Genomic DNA, 23,589 nt, shown 5'->3' with positions numbered 1-23,589 from the left:
AATTCTTAAAAAAGTGAGGTGGCTTCCGCATCGAAACAAATTTATTGAAAGTGTGATGATAATAATGTAAATGTATACACAATTTATAGTTCACCAAATTTTGAACTTTCAATATTTTTAAATATAAATTTTACTAGTACCTTGTTTCTACAAGATATCACTGGATAGTGAGTAGATATGTAAGTCATCCAAAATATATATTAAATCCAACTAGAGTTATTAGGCTATGTGGACGAAGACAGATGAAGTCTAGGAAGTTTGATCCGCTTCAGTTATACTAGGATTTTCTGGACTGCTATAAAGCACCGGATCGTTCTTTTCCTTCCATTGCAGCAGCAAGACAACCCTAGAAAAAGTGATGTACGAAAATTTAGACTTCAAAGAACTTAAATACGAGTAGTTGGAAACTACTTACAAGAGCAGTATTAAAAGTACGACGAGGAAGCCGCTGAAAACGACGAAAACACAACCGGGAAAGAATTCGATAGTCGCTTTATAAATCAAATTATAAGTGAAAGTCGAAACTAAAGGCACCAAGGACTCCAAAGAGGCCAACACAGAGTAGACGTGGCTCAATTCATCACTGAGCACGAGCTTGGAAAGCATCGAACGAATAACCACTCCGATGCTAGCAGTCAACACGAACCCAAAAGAGGCTGCAGAAAGAAAAATTATGTTAATCAAATAGTTTATCGTTAGAAAAGATCGAAACTCTTTTACCCAAATAGAGCATCAAAGGAGATACGGCAAAGGCAATCGTCAAATAACCTGCTATATTGCCCAAAATAGCAAAAATACCAATGACGACATCACGAACTTCGAAATAGGAACTCAGAAGAGGCAGAATAATAAGGCTTCCTAATAGATCAAAATATTCAACCCATGTAAACACGATAAACCACATTTAGAAAAGAAACGTACCGATAACAGTTGTCAAGCTAGAAATGGTTGAAAACAAGGCAAACTGTGGTTGATCCCAATCAAATAGCTTTCTGGCGTAGAGGTACGTAACGGATCCTGGTACTGCACAAGACGAAAAAAAAAAATAGAAATGACAGAAAACGCAAAGAAAAGCTTAAAATATAAACGTTAGTACTTTGGTAAACAAAAACACACATTGCGGCCAAAAGAATGGATAAACAGGCTCTTTTGTATCCGTTGCGTGGCTGAAATGTCACAGCGAAACATTCCCATAGGTTTAAGGCAACCGAATCGCAACGGCAACCGGTGGTGCCTGAATTAGAAAATTCTTCGCTCTCTTGGCTGTAGTCAACAACGGGTGAATAAATATTTCCTATTTGGTTTTCTGCTGATTCGCGCCCGCGCGAGTCTTTGATGAAAAAGATGATGTAACAAAGGGTGCTTACACCCAATCCCAAAGACGTTCCCCAAATGGCGAAAAACCCGCCGTAAGTGTAAATGTAAATACTGACGAAGTTGGCCACTGGGAACGAAATCGCCATACAGCCGTACAAAATTGAAATGCGTGATGTCCTGGTATGCGAGGTAGTGATGTCGGCAATGTAACTGTTATATAGTAGAAATAAGAACGACCGAGTTATTATCATGATTGATCACAATAAAGTACAGTATGAATGTAAACCTGTTTAATGCCATCAACAAAGTGGCAGTTCCTCCACACAAGCCTAATGGTATACTTGCAAACAATATGTATTCTGCTGGCCACGATGTGAAATAGTAGTTTAATATGTACATGGAAACGGAACATATGTGGCCTATGAGTGGAATAATCATGGGCAGTTTTCTTCCATTTCTTTCGCTCCACGGTCCGAGAAACAAAACCATTATTATGGATGGTACATTTTCAATGAGAGAACCATAAATGTTTAGGTTGCTGACATATTTTTGGATTTCTGTTGCGTGATCAGAATCACTTTCAACGGTATGATTATGAGTGCTACAATCAGTTAAATTGAGCTGAAAATTCACAACACAAGTTTTGTTGAGGTACAAATTTTGAATCACGATAGCCTATATAAACATAAATTAGTTTTATTAAAAAAGTTTATTCATGAAATTGTTATATAAATACTTGAATGATGGAGGCGACGACGAATAAAAATCCAACAGGTTCAACTGTAATTCTAAACTTGCTTTTATTCCGGTCCTCGATTAAAAGATGCTCGTCGTCCATCATTTTCTCTGACTCTTCACACTTAACGGTAACTTTTATTGATGCATAATGAAACAAAAAAGCTTCAGAGCAAGCCTTGAGCTCTCGTAGGCAAACAAAGCTTACGAAATCAGTGAATTATGTACAACTACGTCATTTTTCTTCAACCCACACAGAAACGAAACCACAACAAAAACAAAGCCGTCGGCTGCTTCCGTAGTTGACACATCTCTCGTTGGGGGAGGAAAGTCTGTACTCTGTAGGCTATGGTGTCTGATGTCTGGCCAGAGTCCCCCCCCCAAAAAAAAAAAATTTTGTTTTCGTGTTTAAATAAATTTTAAAAAAATTTAAATAACAAAAAAAAAAAATTGTAAAAAGGAAATTTGACGCTTCTCAGCACGCACCTTGTGGTGGGTTGAATGCACAGAGTAGCCTAAAGAATCACGTGATGCAATCTGATTCCGACGAGTCTTTGATCATTCTGACTTGTTTTGTTGTCATGTTGGTGCCTCGGGTCTGAAAGAAATTCGTGATAAACCGCAGCGGGATATCTGGTGAGACGGCTCTTTCAGTCCCGAAAGAAACAAGAATGACGCATTCTTCATCTCGAGACGAGAGAGATGCCCTACCAGCAAGTTTGAACGTTGATACATCACCAAAGTCTAAACATTTTTTTTTAAACGAAAGAAATGAAAAACACAAGGAAAAATGTGTTCTGCCCTTCTATAGCGTAGCTGCCAAACAGCGCGCCTTGATGGTCAAATATAAAAGAAAAATCAAAATAAAAAAGCCGTCAACTGATTTTCCGGCTTAAATGTCAGAAGAAGAAGACGCTCACGTCATCCGATCTTGTGGGTGCAGAGACCATTATCTTTTCATCCTTTGCGTTCACAATTTGAATCCCATTATTTCTGTTTGTCCTCCATCTTTTGAAGCCATGGGAGCGTGACGACCAGAGCTTCATTTTTCTTCACATAATTCAGGCACCAAAATAAAAAAAAAGAAGAAACTAACGGACGGCTTTTAGACTCGTATAGCCTACTCTGTACATATATATATATTTATAAAGTTATACCAGATGTCTGTGCTTATATATACCAGCTGGGCGTCTTCGTGAGTACGAATGCACCGACTTGGGCGGGAGGAAGGAGGGACCGGGAAGGACACGTCTCATCAGCATGCAACAATATTGAACATCAGTAGCTTCTGTCCTGGGAGATTGGTGGTTGTGTGGTTTTCTATTTTTTTTCTTTTTCTTTTTCCCAGTTGCCCATTTTTCAATCGAATGGGCCTTTTTGTTTGAAAACAAAAAAGCGGATGAAATATACCGGTGCGCCATTCAGCATGATCGCCCTTGGATCGTAAAGCGCCCCAGGCAGTCCGTGATCAATATTGTGCATTACATATAAATGACGGCGGAAAGTCTACTGCCGACGACGTCCCGTAGGCGGCTCCCTTTTTTATTTTTTTTCGTTTTATTTTCACAAGTCCCACACACCACACATGGTGTGGTTTTCCTCCATCTTTTTCTTTATAACGAATCAACAAACTGCTGTTGCAGACCGCAGTGAATTACTAATTACTTTTAAATGACCTTCCTCGTGGAGAGACAATGTCTTAACGTGACGAAACTTTAATGATTTTTGCTTCGTTTTTCAAAATTTTCATCTGAAATTCGCGGTAGTTTTGTTTTTTTATTGGCCAAACTGGAATTAGACGTTCAGTCACAAAAATGGCCGCTAGATGGGTGTTGAAGTGCGGGGGGGTGTGTCCTGGGCTAACCCTCCTGGGTGAACATCGAACTGCCGAAGGGGGGAAAAAAGATAGGCCAGCAAAGTCTAGTCTAGTCTTCAGCTCTGCAGAAGAGCCTGCCGCCAGTGTTTGAGTATCCAGTACGGTGAGAAGGACTGTTGTGAGAATTTTTGTCCAAAATGGCCGATTTGAGCGCCGAGGCGCCGCTGGCACCGAGTGAAGAGTGGAACGAGTTCAGTGATTTCCAGCAGGCGGTCGAATTCAACAACGGCAACGACAATGGCAACACGACTAATAACAGCAGCCCACCGCCGAGGAACAAAGCCTTGGATAATGTCAAGAAAATGGAGAGCAGCAGCAGCAACAACATGGCCGATCATTTTGGCGAAACGAGCAGCTCTCTGTCAACTTCGCTCGAGGATCTAGTCAACACGTTCGACGACAAAATCACCAAATGTTTCCGCGATCTCGATCAGAATGTCGAGAGCCTCGCCCCCGTCCAAATTCGTAACCAAGACGACATCATCAACGAGTCACAGTACGTAAATCATTTGACACATTCGAGTTCTTTCTTTTCTTTTTCTTTTTCTTCTCCCCCCCCCCCCCTTCGTGAGTTCGTATTCAAATTGCCATGACACCAGGAAGAGGAGGATCTCATGTTGATCTCGCCTTACCGGGACTCTCTTGACTTTTTCTTTTTCCTGCTGTATGCCATGGAGAGCCGTTCAGAGAGTTATTGATTGCCCAACAGAGAAGAATTTATATATTTCTTTTTATTTATATTTCTTTTTTTTTTTACCTGGACAGCTCACGTCTAAGGCGTCGGGAGCGGTTCTACCGCGCAAAGCGTGTTTTTACTACACACGGCTTATAAATCTTTCTTGTTAAGGACCCCAACGTCTCCGGTTGTTGTTGTAGTTGTACACGAGCCCAGTTCCATCCATAATCAGAGTGTGAAAGTTTTGTGACCATGTTTAGCTCGAAGACTATCCCCGAACCACTAGACTCTTGTGTGTGTCAGACACAAACCGCCGCCCATAAAAGACATGGAGGGACCACCACCTATGGAATTCTTCTTCTTATTCTTCAAAGGCTTATGTAACATGACGATTGGATAGGCTATGCTTCCCAATCAAGCTCGTGTTGCTAGATTCCATCGGCAAGCCCCTTATAGTCTCCTTGCGTCGCGATCAATAACTTTGAGTCGTAAGACCCGAAAGGACGTCGTGTACAAACCATTGTAGCCAGTAGCGTGTGTGTGTGTGTGTGTGCCCGCCATTGATCCCCTATAGGAATTTCCTGGAGCAAGGACAGGGCGCGTGCTCGAATAAATTTTTTCTTTCTTTGCCCATATTTGAAAGAAAATAAATGAAGTGGCCGTGTGGTGTTATAAATTTGAGTAACATCCAAATCGTGTTGTTGAAAATGACATCAACCTTTCATCGCCTTGGTCGACTCGTTTTTAAAGAAATAAACCAGTATGGCAGTATCCCCCCATTCAAGGGCTCTCTGATTCATCGCAGTGTGAGACAAAAAATACACCCAGTTTGGGATGGTGTTGGCAAAGATCCTTTTTATTTTTTTCTGGATGCTGTTGATGATTCTCATCCGTCTGTTTTTGTTTTTTTGTCTCTTTCTAATTCAGGATGTGGTGGACATTGACTGGCAATTATGGAAACATCCTCCCAATTGACTGGTCAAAGTCGATGACCCGACGGTTACATTTACCAACTCTTCAGCTGCACGACAGACAGGTAACCAGAAAAGAGCCAAGAGCCTCAAAGGACTTTTGAGTAGGTTGTATTCAGTTATTCTAATAAGGCGTTTACCTTTTCTTCCCCACACAGAAACCCAGTCAAGAGGTAGACACGCTGTCAGATGAGGATGAAGCTGTGGCCTCCGATTTGGACTTGCACGCATTGATCGTGGCACACAATCCGCCCGACTTGGAAATTGAACCGCTCCAGTCGGCCGAAGAAGTCATCAAGGAAATTGACGACCTCATGCAGGTATTTCAACCCCCCCGCCATTTGTTTGAATTTAAAAAAAAAAAACAAGTTTCAGAGATTTATTTTATTACATAATAAAGGATCCTTCGTCGCCGGAAATGAGCGAGAACATGCATCAGAGTCCGGACACGCCCGAATGCGCCATGCCCTACCGATTGTCTAACGCCATTCATCAAGAAAGTCAGTCCACCTCTTGTCCGACTTTGTCTCACTCTCTACAATTGTCGTTGTTTTTGTTTGCAGAGTTGGAAACGTGGAGCGTCGGCCAGCTGAATGAGCTCCTGTCCGAGCTGGAGTGGCGGGTCCAGCACCATTCCGAGACTTTAATCGCCGAGCTGGCCCTTCGAGACGAGCTCGAGTACGAGAAAGAGTTAAAAAACACTTTCATCTCTTTACTGTTGAACGTGCAGAACAAGCGCCGCCAAATGACGGCCAACCAGAAGAAGCCGGCCACCAATGCAACGACACCGACGGGCAAGAACGGCAATAAAATGGGCAGCGGGTTCACCAGCCAGCCCGACTGCAAGGTTAGCCCATCCCTCCTCGTTCTCTGACTCATTCTTGTATATTTTTCCTTTTACGAGCGTCGAGTTAAGAGGACTCTCTCTCTCTCTCCGTAAGAGTGTCCTCTTGATTTACGACAATACGGGATGGAGCAAAAGGAAAAAAAAAATGTCAAAAGGTCGTATCTTAATCTCGTTAATCATCCCGACTGACGGGAAATGGCTTTTTACGGGGCTTCTTTCATAGACATGGAGCCAATGGCATTTCATTTGAAAACAATTCGTCCTGCTGATCCTTTTATTGTTTTTTTTTTCTCTTTTGTCTGTTGTGTTTGTGTCGCGCGCAGTACATCACGACAGTCATTCCCTATCACCCTGGCAACGGACCTCCGAGCAATCCGACCGTCCAGGTCCTCATCAAAAGTAAGTCGTGACACTTACCCCCCAAAAAAACTTGTTATTATTTCTAAAGAGAAAATTCTTTTTTTCTTATCCACTTGGGATGACTTTTAATGCAGTTCTCCGAGCCATTGTTGAGGATAGCCCAACCGTACCGACATTACTGACGGATTATATTTTGAAAGGTAACATTTTACCAGGAATTTCATTTTTCCCCGGCCCAGATTCCTTTCCCATTTTTTAACATTAAATTACTTATTTGGAATTTCTAGTGTTGTGTCCGACGTAGTTGCTAGGTCGTGGCGCCGCGCTCGACGTGGTCGTTTCTCTCATTTCCAGTTCTTCGTCTTCTTCATTCGTCAAAATAATTGACATCCAAGAATCTTAACCGCAATCTCTTTTCAGCTGGCGGATGCTTTAACGTTCGTCCTACGCGCACCATCATTAAATAATATTTCAGAACAAACAAAAAAAGAATTCCTTTTGACAGAAGGATATCGGCTTTTGTGGCCTCGTTTGCGTTCGTTGAAAACAAAACAAAAAAAAGAAACAAGAACTTTTTTCTTTTCTTTTTTTGTGTTGGAATTTGTAGTCGAAACCGGAACAAATCTGAATCTCCTTCCTTTTGTACGAATAAGCCTTTTTCCCCCCATTTTTGTTATTCTTCATTTGCTCCCTTACGACTGTTCGAACTTTTTCGCCTAATGTGTTTATAGTTTTGACTCTACAGCCGCCGTTGTTTTTCTTTTTTTAACCTCGCTTAGGCTTCCTCAATTTATTTGGTGATTATTTATATACCTTGCTAGATCTTTTCTCTCTCTCTCTCTCCCACCCACCCTTGTCTGACAACACACAGAAAGTTGGAACCGAGTCAAAATCAAAGCCGGGGGACTCTCCCGCTTGAAAGAAGAAAAACACGAGATTGAATATCCGAGCAGAGTAAGAAGAAGAAGAAGCTCGTCTAGTCAAAACATTTGATCCTAGTTCCCCCGCCACCCAATTAATTGACGTCATCCTACCTTGTCGGCAGCGCGATCCTTTCAATTTATTTTTTTTTTCCCCGCGAGAAAACAAGAAACGACGAAGAAAAAGAAGAAGAATAAAAAGTGTAACTAGATCTCAACCAGTTCTTTCTCCTCCCCGCTGCGTGTGACAATGACTAATAAGAAAAGAAGAAAACAGGTTGAAAGACAATATAAATAACGAGACTGGCTGCTGCTTTTGACATCCCGGAGGTTGATGTGACACTTCTCTGTTCCGTTGTGGCTTTTTTGCGTTCAGTATTTTTTTTTTTTTTTTTTTTGTTCTTTTCTTCCTTCCTTGTATACAAAATTTTTTTCGTGACGTGTGTCGTGTGCCACTTATGGACGTTAAAAAAAAAGCGCAATACATTACAATGCTCCCATTCTCTGATTATTTTTTATCGATTGATTTTTCATGGTAATAAGTGTCGAATCTACATGAAAAATTGACTAATACTTTTGAAGGTTTCTCTGTGGGGGTTGCGAAAACAGACTAAACTCGAGATAAGTCGAGGTGAGTGTAGGTATCATATAATCAACTCAAAGATTATATCATAAAAAAACGGCCATAAACATGTCAAAACAGTGTGAGACACCATTTGCTACTACGTACAGAACGAATCCACAGGCGCACAGACAGCACACGATGATAATGAAGTCCCTGACTTTGCACGGGTGCTAAGGAAAGAGACGGGCAGGAATTTCGCTTGTTTTTTTGTTTTTTAAGGTCGGAAACGGTAGGGATGGATGGATGGATAAATGTGGGTAAGAGAGAGAGACGGGAGGAGTTGGATGAAGGAGGATTTCTACTCCGTGCGGATGGGAAACTTGACAGAACGGCCAGCACGAACAATGGCGTGCAACACGAGACGACACGAATTGAGGAGAACGAAAGGAAAAAAAAATTTCAACAAAAAACAAAAATGAGAGAGAAAAAAAAGCTATGTGACTCGAACACGTGGGTGAAACCATATCACCTCAATATTTCAGAAAATCGAAGAGGAGAGCAATGTCAGCAGGTTCCAATGGAACAGAGTGGACGTGATGTAGAGGGCGTGAAGAATGACGGTACGGAATCCGTCGTGAAGTACTGGGCGCGGGTGGCAAAACTCACCGGGTCGGCGGTGATCCGGGAATTTGCCAGTCTCGTAATACGTGGCCAGCAGCGTTTCCTTCTCGATGTATCGATCGTAGACCCACTGCTTCAGCAACTCGTTGTCCGTGGGCACCTGGGCAATAAAAAGAAATCAGAATAAGGTACATTTTAACAAAGGGGGGCCTTTGGAAGTCATAAAGACGAATCACCTCGGCAATGGGATAGCACCGGTAGTGGAATATGGTGCTGCACGGAGGGGCGGACGCCATAAAGATGGTCAGAATATCCAAGGGGTTACCGTTGGGATAGGCGATCGTCAAGTCGATGATCCATTTCAGACTGCTGTCGGCCCAGTCAGCTGCAAGGAATCAAAACAAAACCAGAAAAGCCGGCGGTCAGCGGACGGTCCTGCCAGTCAGATCGAATGGGAAACACATCGGGCATTTACGCGAGAGATTGCCGTTGGTCACATTCCTGGCCCTTTGAGGGCCGATTGTAGCGACGACGTTCTGAACGGCCCCGACGCGAGGTATGGTCGTGTGATGCAATATGGGTAGAGAGTTTTGTAGGGCGAATTTACGGCTGATTTCACGCCGTTTCCGCAAGAAACCGCCCTCGGGAAACAACAGGATCCAAGTTCGATTCAAAGGCATGTAGACTTCAGACAGGTGTGTCGTCAGTTCCGTCAAGGACTGATCTCGGCGCGCTTTCCCCTATGTCAACCAAAACCAAAAATGAAGTCAGTAATTCAAGGTTAGTTTTATCTATTTTCCAGCGAGAGATAAGGGACAAAGTAACAAACCGAGCTAATGAAGAAATCCTTGTGGAACCACGAAACCACTCCAAAATTGGTTTTCATGAACATTCTGTCCATAATCCACATAATGTTACGGGTACGACCGTCGAAGGCCGCCATTATCAATGGCACATCAGAGGTTGATTGATGATTGATTAACACTAGAGCTTTATCATTGACTACTCTGTGAATGTCATCACCCATTTCAATAACTGAAAAAAAAAAATGTGCAAAGTGTTAGGAAGACTAACTGTAATGAATGCTCGAGGTTCAATGAAATACCACTATAACCAGCTGTATAACTCCATGCAGACACCATGGAAAGTAGCCATTGGAAACCAAAGCCTTCCAAAGTTAAGTAAACTTTAGGCAAAAACCATTTTAAAGGCGAGAGGGTTAGCAACCACAAGCAGTGTGTGGGTATGCAGTACAAGTTGTTGACAATGATCAAGAAGAACCGTATAGAACCCCAGATGTACATTGGTAGCCTGCAAGATAGAACGAAACAATTAATTAACAGAGAGAGAGAGAGATCAATTGCGGAAGACATGTATACTTTGAGACATCCATTGTGACTGTTCACTGATGTTCTTCAGTCCATTAAGTACTAGTAGGAATAAATCTGGCAAATAAAAAAGAGAGATTATTTTGTTGAGACAAGTGACAGCAAAGGGTTTGCTGACGAATGAAAGAAATGGCACACTACAGAGCTCTTAAACTAAATTTACGGTTACAATACACTGTCTGCTGGCAGAAAATTTTCCACTATCAGTGAGATAAGCTTGACTAGCTGATGGCTACAAGGGTCAAGTTTGCTCAAGTTTAGGCTCATTGATACATTGAACAGCAGCACAACAAAACGCGAGTTTTCCGTTCAGACTCACCGTCAAGGAAAATAATCACATACGACGAACAGGCAAGCGACTCGAATTTTCTAGTAATGACCACAAATGAGATTTAAAGATTTGGACGGAGGGAAAACGCAACAACCCGGGAGAAATTGGGAAATCGTATCGACTAGTGGTAAAAGGCGCCGGCATAAAATCGAAGGAGTGACCGGCACATTTCATGAAAAGAAACGTCGAACAAAAAAAAGGTACCGTGTCACCACTACACGAGCACACGACGGTTGAAAAACACTATAGGGATTCCCTTTGATTATTAAAAAATGTGATTAGACTTTGGGATTGGTTTAGATTGCTAAATTTTTAGGGCACTTGTTTAATTCTATTTTGTCATTTTTGTTCCACAATATCCGCGTAGAAAATAGGTTTTCTAGTTAGAAATCTAAAGATGAATCACACGTAAAGCCAACTAAAGTCTCGAGAAAATCCGCGTCGGCACTTGTCATCGTCGACTGCTGGGCGAGTATCGACCCGTAGACGACAACCACAGATAAAACCGGAATAGATTTGAGAAGATTTGAACGAGAACACAAGCATACACTAGCGCCCCTGTAAACTGAATCCAGAACTACGCCAATATCCTGACCGAATATCTTTTCCACGCTGATCCATCCAATTGTCTCCTAGGTGGCGTTCAAGTGCAAATTCAGATCTCTGTCTGTCAAATACTTATACCTGGCGCCAAAATTGAATAGCTGTTCAAGTGTCTATTCTACGTTTCAAATGTTGCAAATTGCAATGTTGCATCACTCATTTCACAACCATCTCTCATCCCCTTATTTCAACACCCAATTCTTTGTTCTAAAACATGCCAGAACAGAACTAACCGGCTAACCCGCGCCACGAAAGGTTACTGTCTCTACCACTCTAAACCAAAAGTGGCCTTGCCCGCATAACGGCAGGTCCTACTTTTCTCTCCCTCTCATACAACATGCCTTGCTCTTGTTTTAACAGGAGTGACTTTTTATCGCTCTCTTCATTTCTCTACTTCTTTATTTCACGCGACGTTTTCTAACGGAAATTTTATTCCAAACAATAAATTGGAAAGGGAATGGTGTGGAATAAATTGGGCTGGGTAAATTGCAAAGGGTTGAATATACAAGTCAGAGTCGTTAATTATGAACAAATCTTGTTATTATCCGTTATTATTAAGTTATTAATAAGGCAACCACAGAAAACCCGAGAAGAGGGAGCCACTTGTCAAAGGAGGCTATCGTCCCTGCTCCAATTTTTTATCGTTATTCATGTGAACCAAATCCCTGCTTGGAGTTGTAAGACAAGTTACGGATCGAAATATATAGGCCTACAGCAATGTGATAAACAAATACAAAATAAGGAGTCGTATACGTGAGGTTGCAGAGGGCTGAGGGCTATTCAATAGCATGGCTATTGCAGAGATCCAAGTAAGGATCTCGGTACTACGGGCAATCTGAACTTGGCGGCGGCCAAAGGGACCGGACCTCCTACGACCTCCTACGTCGTTCCTTTTAGTTTCGGGTAACCGAATTCGATTCCTCCCCCCCCTCATGCTGACAAAACATGTTTGACTCTTGTTAAACTGTACAGTACGATTTTAGAATAATTTCATTTTCGTGGGAATATTGACTTATTACTCGGAACATGAGCAAGATACTTCAAGTTGCTTGGTTAGCTTTTCCATTTCTTGTTTTGTTGCATCTGTTGTTTGGGGTAAGGGAACTGAGGGTGTCATTTCTTTGCTCATGTGATCCTTGCATTGAAAAGCAAGTTTAAGTTGGCAACCGTCATGGAGTGGAAGGCAGATAGTGCAATCCCAAGTCAAGTGGAGAAACAAGACAAAGATTCAACAAGGAAGGATGTGGAGATGAAGTGATTTATTTTAAAGTAAAGAAAGAAACATGGAAAAAGAGAGAAGGTAACATAAAGACAGACATTTTTTTAACGCAAACACATGAAGGCTTTTAAATCTGAATTTTTTTACTTTAATTTCTCCTCCTTTTCTCTTATGGCCATTTACTCTTCATCCTCGTCGAGGCTGCAGTCGGAAAAGGCGCTCGACAGATCGCTGTCCTCGTCCGAGGTACTGTTTCCTTCAATTTCCAACCTGGCCTTTTTGGCTTTCTTTTTACGTTCGGCCTTCTTCCTTTTACGCTCTCCTTCTCCTAGGTTTTTAATTTAAAAATTTTTATTTTATAATTTGTGATTGATTATGAGGTCTTACCTTCAAAACTTTCAGAATCATTTGGGGTGTTGTTTCCAGAATTAAGGTCTCCAGAAGTATCCGATTCCCCCTGAGAGGATTCAACATGAGGGGGAACATCTTCCTTGTCGGAACTTTCATCATCAGAGGCTGTAAGTTCAAATCAAATCAGTAAGTTATACATTTATCTTAATAGTCATAAAGGTGAAACTTACTTTCTCGATACTTGAGGTGTTTCTCATAGATCTTGCACCAGCTGAAATGTGAACTCAGACACCTAGAAATAATAAGATACAAGACAAATTAAAGTACAACCTACAACCTGACAAACTTTAAATTTTCTTTTACTTACTTTCCACATCTGTAGTAATCCAATGTGTAATCCATTGCCGCAAATTCAGGAAGCAAGTTGGAAATTGATGATTTGGTTTGTAGATAAGTTTTCAATATCAACGATCCAAGGCCTTCTGAACCAAGGAGTTCTGTCACTCTCCCTTCCTCCCCCAACTGCATGACATTAACAACAGACTAGGGTTAAGATTTTTCATATTCTGAATTTTGAACTGTATTTGAAAATCGTACACACATTTAATTTATTCTTGCAAACATATCGACAGTAATCATCATAAGATTTTAGAATAATTTCATTTTCGTGGATTCAGACTCGGAACGTGACTCGGAACATCGGAACTCTCGGACTCGGAAGAAGAGCAAGACACTTCCAGTTGCTTGGTAAGGTTTTCCATTTCTTGTTTTGTTGCGTCTGTTGTTGGGGGTAAGGGAACTGAGGATGTCATTTCTTTGCTCATGTTATCCACTTTTTCTTCTTTCCTTGTCCGCTTCAAGTTTTTCTTTTTAGTCATGTTTTTTTTCTTTTTGGAACTTTCTCCTTGAATTCATCAATGTCTGCGGCATACGCTGCATCACCATCTGAAATTGAAAAAAATTAATTTACACTCTCTTCTTAGTTTTAGTTTAAAACTAATTAATATTTGTTTGGCTTTTTTTTTCACTTCGGCTTTTTTTTTCTCTTACCAGACAAATGAGATTGGCACTCTTTTTCTTCTTGGACACAGCCTGTTTTCTCAAATTCTGGCAACTTGGCGTCACCTATAATTTAGAATCAGGTATTAAATAGTTATATTAATTGAAATAATAGCATTATAATAACAGTTTTCTTACGTGAGTGTTCAGGTTCCAAATCCTCCACTTCAGGCTCGTAGTCTGGTATTATCCTATCTTCTTTAAATTTTAGGTATGGAATTAGCAATTAGGTATCATTCATTTATATATGTATTACTTACTGTAGTAATCCAGCTGAAATTCTTCTTCTTTACTTTCTCGTTCAAAGGAGAGAAATGGATTGTCCGAATTTGGATATTCATGCTCGGATTGTGAGTCTTCAAATGATTCCTCCACTGATATCAGTATTAAAGAATTAATGAATTTGTGAAATAATCTTTTATTTAACCGATATTTATACTTATTAGGTCGTTCGGATTAAACTTTGAAATTGGTATTATTATCGTCACTGCTCCAATTTTTTATCGTTATGCATGTAAACCAAAATTCCCTGCTTGGAGTTGTAAGACAAGTTAAGGATCGAAAGATATAGGCCTATAGCAATGTGATAAACAAATACAAAATAAATTTAAACTCTCTCTTTTGTGTGTCCCGTGGAAGGCTATGGTGTTTGGTCTGTGTATTGGCTTTATTTCCTGATGGTTATTGGCCGCAAAATCCATTCCCTGCCTCCATCCTCTTGTAAAGTCAAAACCAAGATTCTATGGAATTCAAGTTTGTCGGTAGGGTCGATGGGGCAAAAACATTTTAATGCAATTAATCTAAAAAAAATATATCTTGCATTTATTCCGTGGTTTGCTCTACGACTCCCTTTATAAAAAACCTTTGCTTGTTAATAAAAATAAATCTTTCATACTATTTTCATTGCTTTTTTTCGTGTTCTGACTCTGAATCCGTAGTTGTGTAGGAGTCGTGTACGTGAGGTTGAAGAGGGTATCCTCCTCCTCATCATTTTCATCGTTACTTGGATTAACAATAAAAGGGTTATCAATTTCAAATTTTTTTAAAAAATAGGAACTTTACAGCGTAGGGAAAACGGACTTTTGGAGATTATTGGATGGATTGATTATTTCAATGGATATTACGCCAGAAATCTGAGTCGACGACGGAGCCGATAATCGTCCAGAAGGTATGTTTTGTGTATTTATTATTTCATTTCCATCGCGTGAAATTTGCTCCAATCAAACGGGGGCCAACAGCAAAAATTTTTAAATTTAAATTTTCAAGTTTGTATTTTCAAGAAGGTATAAGGGAATTTTTCGAAAAAAATACTTTATAATCAGAATCTGAATCTCTGCTACAAGAATCAGAAAATTAATCGGAAATCTTTTCTTTCCCTTCATTACCAGAGAAAACGTGCATATCAGCTCCGTCAACATCGTTTTGATTGTCTTGTTTTTGGCGTTTGAAATCTTGTAGCTTCTTTCCTTTCTTTGCTTTTGGGCTGTTTTTCTTTTGGGATTACCTTCATATTTCAAAAAAAATTAACATTAATTTTAATAGATATTTAACATTCATTCCTACAGGTAGGGTCCCGGACATTCAGGCCAGTGACATTCAGGCCAGCGACATTCAGGCCAGTGGCCTGATAGTCCCCACCACTGGCCTGAAAGTCCAAATCCTTTCAGGCCATTGGCGCTAGTAAGCCTGTTTCCGGCGTGTACTACCAGCGCCTTCGGCTAAGTCACCGAGCTACATTGTAAAAATTACGGGAAAATTAGCTAAAAATTTTTAAATGATGTTTTGGGATTCTAGTTTGAAAACACCCCCAAAAACGGCAACATAAATGTCAAATTCATTCGTTATGTGCACTGTTTGAAAAATTTCACTGCACGGACGGACGTGGATTTCTTTTGGACTTTAATCACTATAACATCTCACTTTGCAAGAAATTTTCCCCGAAACCAAAACCGGAGAAAACGGCAAACTTCTGGATGAAGGGCAAACTGAGTTGACGAGTTTAGATCAAGAAAAATCTACTTTTGAGGATGCGATTAGGTTTCTAAAACGGAAAACGAAGAAAAGTGATGGCGATTTAACAATAAGGGCGGGAGGGGCAGATTCGAAGATCCCCTCGGGTTAAATAGGTTTCCTGGACTGGATTGCATGATTGCATCCGCGAACCCTGCCACTCATCCACAAACGGGTCGCTCAGTAAGAATTCTTCGTCATTAGCATCTGTTCATTTTTGAAAGTTAAACGACAATTTCTATTCAGTAAATGGAATATATAATTTTTACCCTTAAGATTCCGAATCCGCTGGTCAAAATTGAAAATTCCAGCAAGGGACAGGGCAGCTGTTCAAATTCATCGTTTTGAAATATTGGTTCACCCAAAAAATGTATCGCATGGCCTGTCCCTACCCGCGGCATTGCCTTAGGATATGGCAGACAAAGGATTTCTCCCCGCCATACCCTAAGGCCATGCCGCGGGTAGGGACAGGCCATGCGATACATTTTTTTTTTATTTTTTGGGTGAACCAATATTTCAAAACGATGAATTTACCTATAAAACCTTAACACGTTTTGGAAATTAAAAATCAGAAAGATGAAGACTACTTCTTCATCTTTCTGATTAAAAAAAATAAACCTCGTACGTCTAACCTAAGTATTTTTTTAAAAATCCCGCGCGAGACACCGTAAGGCCTATCTCGAGCGGGTTAAAACGCCTATTTTGGACCGGGGTGAACCAATACCTGGCGTGGGTACTGTAGTTGTAGCCAAGTTATTTTATTATTTTCACAATGGGGAGCCAACATTAGTTCATTCGTCTTAAGTGTATCATACACGTCTACTTCGAAGCTCATTTCCCTAAAATACGATTAATATTTATCAAATGAATAAAATTCAACCCTGAAGTATAATAAGAAAAAACAAAAATACCTCATTTTAGAATAATAAACCAATCAAATTAAACAAACCTTGACAGTGTGACTTTTGGTGACTTTCAGAACGCTATTATCCTCTGCAAAGGTTCTTTCGATTTCCCCGATTTTCCCCAAATTTCCCCTTGTTTCCCCTTTTTCCTTTTTTTCCCCATTTTGCTCAATTTTCCCATTTTTCCCCATTTTCCGCGATTTCCCATCAACTGAACCAGGGAAAAAAGAGTCGGCAACCACTTGAAAAAAATTGCCTTTGTTCCCGTATTTTTTTTAGCCCTATATATTTTTCCCGTGTAGCAAATATGGTAGTTTTGGTCAGAATAAAACGCCTAAAAAGGATTTTGCAGAGGAAAAAGATGCCAAACAGTACTCAAAAGGAATGGAAAATGAAGATATAACTGAGGCGGTTACTGCCTGTGCAGAAGAAAAGTCGGATAACAGATCTCACAAGAATAAGCGAAGCAAATCTGCAAATCTAGAAGAGGACAGACAAGAAAATGAAAAAAAATTAAGCCTACACGCCCACCTCATTTCCGCCTCCACAGTCATCGTCAGCAAAATCGTAGATGTCGGGGAATTCTCGTTGAAGCAATTTGTTCATACATGTGTATCTTTTAAGATGCAAAGTTAATGAATTCTGAATACAAACTTATTTTTGATAACAATCATGCGGTCTACTCTGTTCTTAATTAGTTGTCAAGCAGCTGGAAGGGGAACGACATATCTGATTCATCACATAACTGGGCTTCGGTGTCTCTGGAGGATTGGCATAAGTTTTAATTGCCACAAGAGCAACCTCGTAAAATAAAGAAAAATATGCAAAAAAGAAGGATATGAAGCGGGTCAAGAGACAACAGAGCATGGAACGAGAGAAGACAGTGAAGGCATGCAAACCATCCAATGCAAACCCCCTAAAATACCTAATGCAAATGATGAAAGAATTGAAAAAGCATTACTGCATGACTGCATGACTCTTGCTTTTGCTCAGAATGAGAATCCATCATTCTAATATGAATGTAAAGTGTGTTCTAATTCTAATGTAAAGTGTAAACAAAAGAAGAATAAAAAACAAACAAGACAATGTTTTTGGCAAAGCCAATGCCAATAAGAGACTAGGCATACGGGTATAATTGAAGATATATTGGGCAAAGAGGAGGATGAGCCATGGTAAACAGATCAAAAATGATATGGACATGTCGTGGACATTTCTTCATTCTACATCGTCCTGACGACATTTTGAAAGAGAAGAAATTATTGAGTAGGAATCTGAAGATTATAGCAACGAGAAATAAAAATAACCACACACAATATAGAAATGAAAAAAAAAATTAAAAACTGGCTTTCAGAAGAGGAAGACGGTTACAAACGAAAGAAGAGAACTCTTAAACGAAAGATGGCAAAAAGACTAAAGAGAAGAAAGTCACAAAAGCCTTTTCCATTCATTTATAGTCAACCCAGCCAGATTTGCGGAATTTGGAAAAACCTTAAAAAAGGGTAGTTTTTTTTGTAATGGTTATAACTTTTTTACTGTGCTATATTCATAAGATATAATCAATACAAAAAAACTAGGTTATATAGGGTACAAAACTAGATTTTTTGGGGATTTTTAGGTTATTTAGTTTTTATGTAGCATCAATTTTAACAAGACGCGTAGCGCCATAAGCGCCGTGTTAAACACGGCGAAAAAATTTCGACGCGGAAACCAATTTCAGTAACTTTAAAATTTAAAATAAAATAGTTAATCTACACAAAAAACATTTAAATTAGAAACACACGTTTATTAACACATACAGTTTGATTACATGTAATAAAAACAAAAAAATATTTAAAATTAGACCCCCATTTCTTATTTTCGAATTTCTAATTGAAAATTTATATGTGATCCCTACGTACGATTTTTGAATTTTTTTAAACACTTACTTAAAAAGTATGTAAAAATAGTGCTCATTAATAAAACTTCTCATTACTAATTGTTTGAGTTACAACAACTAAAATGACTATACTAGTCTGCACAACAGTATTTTTCGTATAAGAAATTAGATTTTCCATGTTGACATATTAAACTTAGGTTAACTATCGAATATTACCAGATGTATTGGAAACTTCATGTTCAACATTTTCAGAAGAAACAATTTGTGTTGCATCACTATCAGTGGTGCTGTTGTTATCCTCAAATTTACTTTAATAATCCTTTTTTTATTTCTTTAGATTTTGAAATGATTTCTTTCTTTTATTTTGGCTAGTAGTTTCTTTCTTATCGCCTTAATTCATAGAATAATTTTAGAAAACTTTATTTCATTTCGGAAGAACTGGCAGTACAAATGGATGCCGAAATGAAAAAATGGCGGACGTTAAATTTTTTTAAGAGAAGAAAAAAAGGGAAAAAGAAAAGAGAATAAAAAAACTCCCAGACTGTTCCTTTCAGGATCTAAGAATCACAGGAGGAGTCACAATCGAGAGGTTTGATGTTTGTCCAAAGAAGGATCGCTCGAAGCGAAAGCTTTGTTGTGCCATCCATCAGTCGGCAGATGCTCCAGTCTATGCGGAACCGTTTGCTGTTGTTTATTTTGTTGTTGCCGGTTGAGTTTGGCGCTCCCGATTCCCGTGAACGCTGGATCTGATAGGTCCTTGACGTATTGACAAGCGGGCCTGGCGGTCCCACCACCCAGGGCGTCTTCGAACGAGGGTGAACTTATTGTGACATCGGCGTCCTTGGCGTCGTTCAACCTTTATTGACGCTCCCACCGCCTATTGACAAATACAAATCAGGTGGAAGAGGATGAACGCGACAGACCGAATAAAGATTCCATCAAATATCAACAAATGGGAGAGTAATGGATATCCACTTCATTCCCATTCAGAGTTATTCGCGGGCGTGACATCCAGACAAAACGGACATTAAACGAATAAAAAACTTATTTTGGGTTAATGAATAATAATAGACTCACTTGGACAGGCAGGGCATTTGGAAGAAGGATTGATCGGCTCCGAAATGTTCGGCATCGGCCACCGTTTCGGGCAGATTCTGGTCGGCCGTCTCGGGAAAAAGGAGGCAGAGGAGTCCGCCAAAAACAGACAAAGAGCCCAGGACGATGTAGGGCAGGGTCTTGTTGTAGTTACTCTATAAAATTATACGACCAGAGAAAAGAATTGAGACATCAAAAGCGGAGTAAAAACTATTGGCGAACCCAAACGTCAGTCGTTCGGTTAGGCCGACTGGGCGAAAGTGAGCGAATGTTTAGCGGATTTTTCTGATCATACAAGGGCCTGGCCAGTCAATGTTTAATGTTTATTTTACCAGATAGAGAATGAAGGGAGCGAAGAATGTGGCGCCATGCCCAGTGATGTGGATGACGCCAGTGCCTTGTCCGTGCAACTGGGTCGGAATGAGCTCGACCGTGTACTGGAGATCCGAGTTTATAGCAGTGGTTGTGAAGAAGCGACTGGCCATGGCCAGCACCGTTATCAACATGGCCGAAGCTGAATAACGCAACCAAAATATTTAAGAGAAAATAAATGTCGGACGTGACAGTTTGCAGGTTCCATTTTGTGAACGGGCAAACAGCAATAAAAAGACTCAAGAGTAATGAGAGATGCTGCTTACTCTGGGGGACGAGTCCGGTGGCTATGCCGGCTAGTCCGGCCAAGCCCATGGCCATCATCAGGGTCCATCTTCTGCACAGTCGATCGAGCGTTACGACCGGCACCAGATCAGCCGGCAATTCCAGGGCTCCGGCCACACTGTTGGTGATGAAAACGCTGTAAGGTAAAATGGCCAAGGAGCGGACGTAGCCGTCATACACGACCGTAAGGACCATCCTGTTCCCGGAAGTGATAAAAGAAAATGAAATGAATTTCAATTAGGTTTTTTTTAGCTCGGCGCACAAATGGAAGGATGGAAATGCTTTAGAATTTCATTATCAAAGGCACAAGGTAAAATTTCACCTTCCTCTTCATTCCGACAGGCTTTCAACTCAATCGGATAAGCCGAATAGCCTTGGCTTTTTTGTTTAAATACATACATATAAATTTTAGTTTAGTTACGCAAGATCGTTTTTAATTAAATAAAAAGCTCCAATTAGTTAAGAAAGTTTATCATGCGGCAAAAGTATCAACGTAAAAGTTCAATCAAGAGAAAAAGGCTTGGTCAATGTGACGTTCATCCCAGCCTATAGATGTTATACCATTGAAAAAGTAGTAGTCGAGCAAAAAATCGTGTGCAGTTTACGCCGATGCGCACCACAGCGGCCGATAGCAGAACTAAGATTGTTATTACGCTTGACAACCTCTATAGTAAAGATCATTTGTTCGACAAAAAGGCCTTGTTCGACTGTTGTCGGTAGGTCTAGCATCGGTCGAACTATCAGATTATTTTTCGGTGGTAATATCCAGTAGCCTATAGTACGACGACGTATACATAAGGAACTGCACATGCCAGGAATCCTTCCGAACGGGGAATTTCTAATTCAAAATGGGCCCTAGCCTGTCCAAAACTTATTCTCCTAATACAATTTCAACGAATTTCACTTCCTCTTCCATTACGGCGTTTCATTTAGGAAAACGTTTCGGTTAGGGATTCTTCAAATATAGGAATGGTATTTACCTGTTTTTCCAAAAGTAACCTCAATTCCGGCGCGGCTGATGTGTCTTATGTTTGATGAAATGTTTGACGTTCGCCAACTCTGCTCGCGTTGTTGCATCCCCAGTGCACTGTCCCTACGCGTTGCGTCTGTGTCGTTAATGTCGTGTCTTTTATATCGTTCGTCCTGTGTCGTGTGCAGTGTCTGGCGTCTGGTCGGTGTGCTATAGTGTCTGTCATTTACATCGGCTGACCAATCAAAAAGCTTCAGGGGTAGTCGCTGCACTGTTGCATAATATTCTTGCCAGATTTTTAAACGTCAACTGCATCGAATTCAGCGCCAGCAGTCTTTTATCGAGCACCGTTGTCAACTGAATAATTACAAAAGAAAAAAAAAAGAAAAAAATCAAGCAGAATATTTAAGTGCAAATAAATTTGGCTTCCTCCCCAAACAAATCTCGGGGGCACAGACAACGAGTTCTATCTGCGGATGAAAATGCAGATCGAGACGAGTGTGTAAGAAAATAAAAACTTATTTTTGCTTTTTTGGCTATGGCCTTCATTGTGTGACGTAACGAGAAGAAAATTCGAGATTGCTATCACTGACTTTGAACAGTGAAATTGCAATTGTTAAATGACTGACAGGACAAAACTGAATGGATCAAAGGATTGAAAGCCATTTGGTTACATGTGCAAAAACGTGACGAAGAATTACCCAGTAAAATTATTATTAGTTGCGCAACAATCGGTTGATGAGCTTAAATCACTTCAGAAATTAATTTGATTTGGAGCAGCCAGCAAATTAAATTCGATAGTCACCGGAAGAAATGAATCGTTAGTCCGTTTTTCTACAGTGCCTTATTCTTTTTAATTTGCGATATTTTGGGTTTTAATTGGCAAAAAGAAATAGTCTTCTCCACTGTCACGAAATACAACGCCAAGAAACGCAAGGTGGGGATTTCCCGCACGACTGATAGAAATAAGTTCTATGGACTCCATGGACAGGCCTCAGGACTCCAGCAAAACCTCGGGGGAACGAGGTCGCAATGAAAATGGAGACAAATGTAAATTTTGGCAATGATTAAAATGGAACTTGGACCCTAAATAACCTTCGCACTTGCAGTGAGAAACTCGTTTGGTATTATGTGGGGGCCGCAGACAACTATTCGGCGGTAACCTTCTGCTGTCAACTGAAACAGTTTCTATTTTTAAAATCCTAACAACATAACAACTGCACACAACTGCGAGAACGAATTCACAACCTTTCTTTAAATAAAAATCCCAGCAAAGTCAAAATCAGTTTCAAGCAAATTGAGTTTCATCACAATCTCGCGTAAAATTCTAAATTTCCTCCACACGCCATCTAACACCCATAATTGGCACTACGCTTTGTGACCAACAAATATCATATGAAAAAAACAACACACACACACACATAGTGGGCCGAAGCTTTAAAAAATTTTGCAAAAGTGTTTTTGCTTGCCATATATGGTTTTTGAACACGACCAAAGGTTCTACTGAGGCACCGGTACAGCGACCATTCATCATCTTCCTACAAAATAAAAAGAGCCAGTGAAAAAATAATCTATAAGCTGCTTTGTTTCAGTGAGCGAAAAAAAAATTGTAAAAGAAAAAGTTATCAGCAAGCTTCAATCGCAGATTCAGAAACAAAATAGTCTGGTCGTACGTACACAGCATTTCAGTCGGTCTCGGCGGAAACGATACGAATTGATTAAAAAATGGTAAATTTTTTCGTCATCTCCACTTCAATTATTATCAGGTCAGAAAAAGCAAAAAAATTTCACAAGCTATTAATCGAAAGGGGATATGAATAAATACCTAGTTTTTTTGTAAAGATTTAACTTTAAATTTCGCTAGATAAGAGAGGCTTTCCACTTTGCAGAATAACGATGTGCGGCTGATCGATTGTGAGAATGACAATACTGAGACATAAGTACCTCAACCGTAAGTGAGCTTATAATTAGAATTAAAAAAATAACGACTATAAAATATATCACGCAATAATTTAAAAACACAAAATCTATAAACAAATACTAAATACATATAGAACTACAACACGCAATAAACCTCCGCAATAATTTTTTTTTTAATCTGCGCATCGTTTGCTTCTTGATTATGCTCGTTGTCAGAAAATCAAATTAATGGGTAATTTACGCTTATTAAATGCTTCGAATCAAAATCTGAAAGTTTCCCGAGGAGGACGCGTAGTGAAAACAAGTCAGCAAGATGA

General features: G+C 40.0%; 4 protein-coding genes and 1 long non-coding RNA gene across 7 annotated transcripts; 2 read left to right on the top strand and 3 right to left on the bottom strand.

Annotated features, from left to right (window-relative positions):
- Nucleotides 1–23: 23 nt before the first annotated feature.
- LOC124207003 (solute carrier family 46 member 3-like) lies at nt 24–2,430 on the bottom strand. The gene is made up of 7 exons (XM_046604242.1): nt 2,054–2,430; nt 1,604–1,992; nt 1,097–1,527; nt 922–1,023; nt 721–858; nt 416–656; nt 24–346 (listed from the first exon to the last, which is right to left on the bottom strand). Exons 1-7 carry the CDS (start codon nt 2,156–2,158, stop codon nt 250–252), a joined length of 1,503 nt encoding a protein of 500 aa, XP_046460198.1. The 5' UTR covers nt 2,159–2,430; the 3' UTR covers nt 24–249.
- A 1,181-nt stretch (nt 2,431–3,611) lies between these two features.
- On the top strand, nt 3,612–8,202 carry LOC124206987 (fasciculation and elongation protein zeta-2-like). Its single transcript, XM_046604219.1, has 8 exons — nt 3,612–4,424; nt 5,532–5,640; nt 5,734–5,895; nt 5,976–6,075; nt 6,139–6,422; nt 6,746–6,821; nt 6,917–6,982; nt 7,070–8,202. The coding sequence occupies exons 1-8, from the start codon at nt 4,066–4,068 to the stop codon at nt 7,084–7,086; spliced, it is 1,173 nt and encodes a 390-aa protein (XP_046460175.1). The 5' UTR covers nt 3,612–4,065; the 3' UTR covers nt 7,087–8,202.
- A 132-nt stretch (nt 8,203–8,334) lies between these two features.
- LOC124206988 (acyl-CoA:lysophosphatidylglycerol acyltransferase 1-like) lies at nt 8,335–11,103 on the bottom strand. Of its 2 annotated transcripts, XM_046604220.1 has the most exons (7): nt 10,596–11,103; nt 10,268–10,333; nt 9,994–10,199; nt 9,718–9,923; nt 9,364–9,628; nt 9,125–9,273; nt 8,335–9,048 (listed from the first exon to the last, which is right to left on the bottom strand). In XM_046604220.1, the coding sequence occupies exons 2-7, from the start codon at nt 10,279–10,281 to the stop codon at nt 8,806–8,808; spliced, it is 1,083 nt and encodes a 360-aa protein (XP_046460176.1). In that variant the 5' UTR covers nt 10,282–10,333; nt 10,596–11,103; the 3' UTR covers nt 8,335–8,805. The 2 variants fall into 2 exon arrangements, with proteins under 2 accessions (XP_046460176.1, XP_046460177.1); XM_046604221.1 differs by lacking the exon at nt 10,596–11,103 and having other exon boundaries at nt 10,268–10,540.
- Nucleotides 11,104–13,818: 2,715 nt separating this feature from the next.
- On the top strand, nt 13,819–14,454 carry LOC124207531. The gene is made up of 4 exons (XR_006880025.1): nt 13,819–13,922; nt 13,990–14,050; nt 14,147–14,222; nt 14,286–14,454. It is a non-coding gene; the product is annotated as an uncharacterized LOC124207531 (long non-coding RNA).
- Nucleotides 14,455–18,427: 3,973 nt separating this feature from the next.
- LOC124207019 (solute carrier family 22 member 13-like) lies at nt 18,428–21,872 on the bottom strand. 2 transcript variants are annotated; one of them, XM_046604254.1, is made up of 5 exons: nt 21,363–21,872; nt 20,364–20,578; nt 20,058–20,239; nt 19,708–19,880; nt 18,683–19,507 (listed from the first exon to the last, which is right to left on the bottom strand). In XM_046604254.1, the coding sequence occupies exons 2-5, from the start codon at nt 20,575–20,577 to the stop codon at nt 19,489–19,491; spliced, it is 588 nt and encodes a 195-aa protein (XP_046460210.1). In that variant the 5' UTR covers nt 20,578; nt 21,363–21,872; the 3' UTR covers nt 18,683–19,488. The 2 variants fall into 2 exon arrangements, with proteins under 2 accessions (XP_046460212.1, XP_046460210.1); XM_046604256.1 differs by lacking the exon at nt 21,363–21,872 and having other exon boundaries at nt 18,428–19,507; nt 20,364–20,829.
- Between the last annotated feature and the right edge of the window lie 1,717 nt (nt 21,873–23,589).

This window comes from Daphnia pulex, chromosome 11 (genome assembly GCF_021134715.1).
Source record: "Daphnia pulex isolate KAP4 chromosome 11, ASM2113471v1".
NCBI lineage: Eukaryota > Metazoa > Arthropoda > Branchiopoda > Diplostraca > Daphniidae > Daphnia > Daphnia pulex.
This window is presented reverse-complemented; position numbering and strand designations above follow the sequence as displayed.

Bases quoted from the DNA above. Each gene is read 5' to 3' on its own strand.
- LOC124207003 (XM_046604242.1), bottom strand. From the start codon at position 2,158: ATGATGGACGACGAGCATCTTTTAATCGAGGACCGGAATAAAAGCAAG. The intron at 1,528-1,603 runs GTTTACATTCAT...ACTATATAACAG, and splicing joins TTGTTGATGGCATTAAACAG to TTACATTGCCGACATCACTA. The intron at 1,024-1,096 runs GTACTAACGTTT...CGTCTTGTGCAG, and splicing joins GTGTGTTTTTGTTTACCAAA to TACCAGGATCCGTTACGTAC.
- LOC124206987 (XM_046604219.1), top strand. From the start codon at position 4,066: ATGGCCGATTTGAGCGCCGAGGCGCCGCTGGCACCGAGTGAAGAGTGG. The intron at 5,641-5,733 runs GTAACCAGAAAA...TTCCCCACACAG, and splicing joins TTCAGCTGCACGACAGACAG to AAACCCAGTCAAGAGGTAGA. The intron at 6,423-6,745 runs GTTAGCCCATCC...TGTCGCGCGCAG, and splicing joins CCAGCCAGCCCGACTGCAAG to TACATCACGACAGTCATTCC.
- LOC124206988 (XM_046604220.1), bottom strand. The intron at 9,924-9,993 runs GTATTTCATTGA...TTTTTTTTTCAG, and splicing joins TTATACAGCTGGTTATAGTG to TTATTGAAATGGGTGATGAC. The intron at 9,274-9,363 runs GTAAATGCCCGA...GATTCCTTGCAG, and splicing joins GACCAACGGCAATCTCTCGC to CTGACTGGGCCGACAGCAGT.
- LOC124207019 (XM_046604254.1), bottom strand. From the start codon at position 20,577: ATGGTCCTTACGGTCGTGTATGACGGCTACGTCCGCTCCTTGGCCATT. The intron at 20,240-20,363 runs GTAAGCAGCATC...TGCGTTATTCAG, and splicing joins CACCGGACTCGTCCCCCAGA to CTTCGGCCATGTTGATAACG. The intron at 19,881-20,057 runs GTAAAATAAACA...ATAATTTTATAG, and splicing joins CTCCCTTCATTCTCTATCTG to AGTAACTACAACAAGACCCT.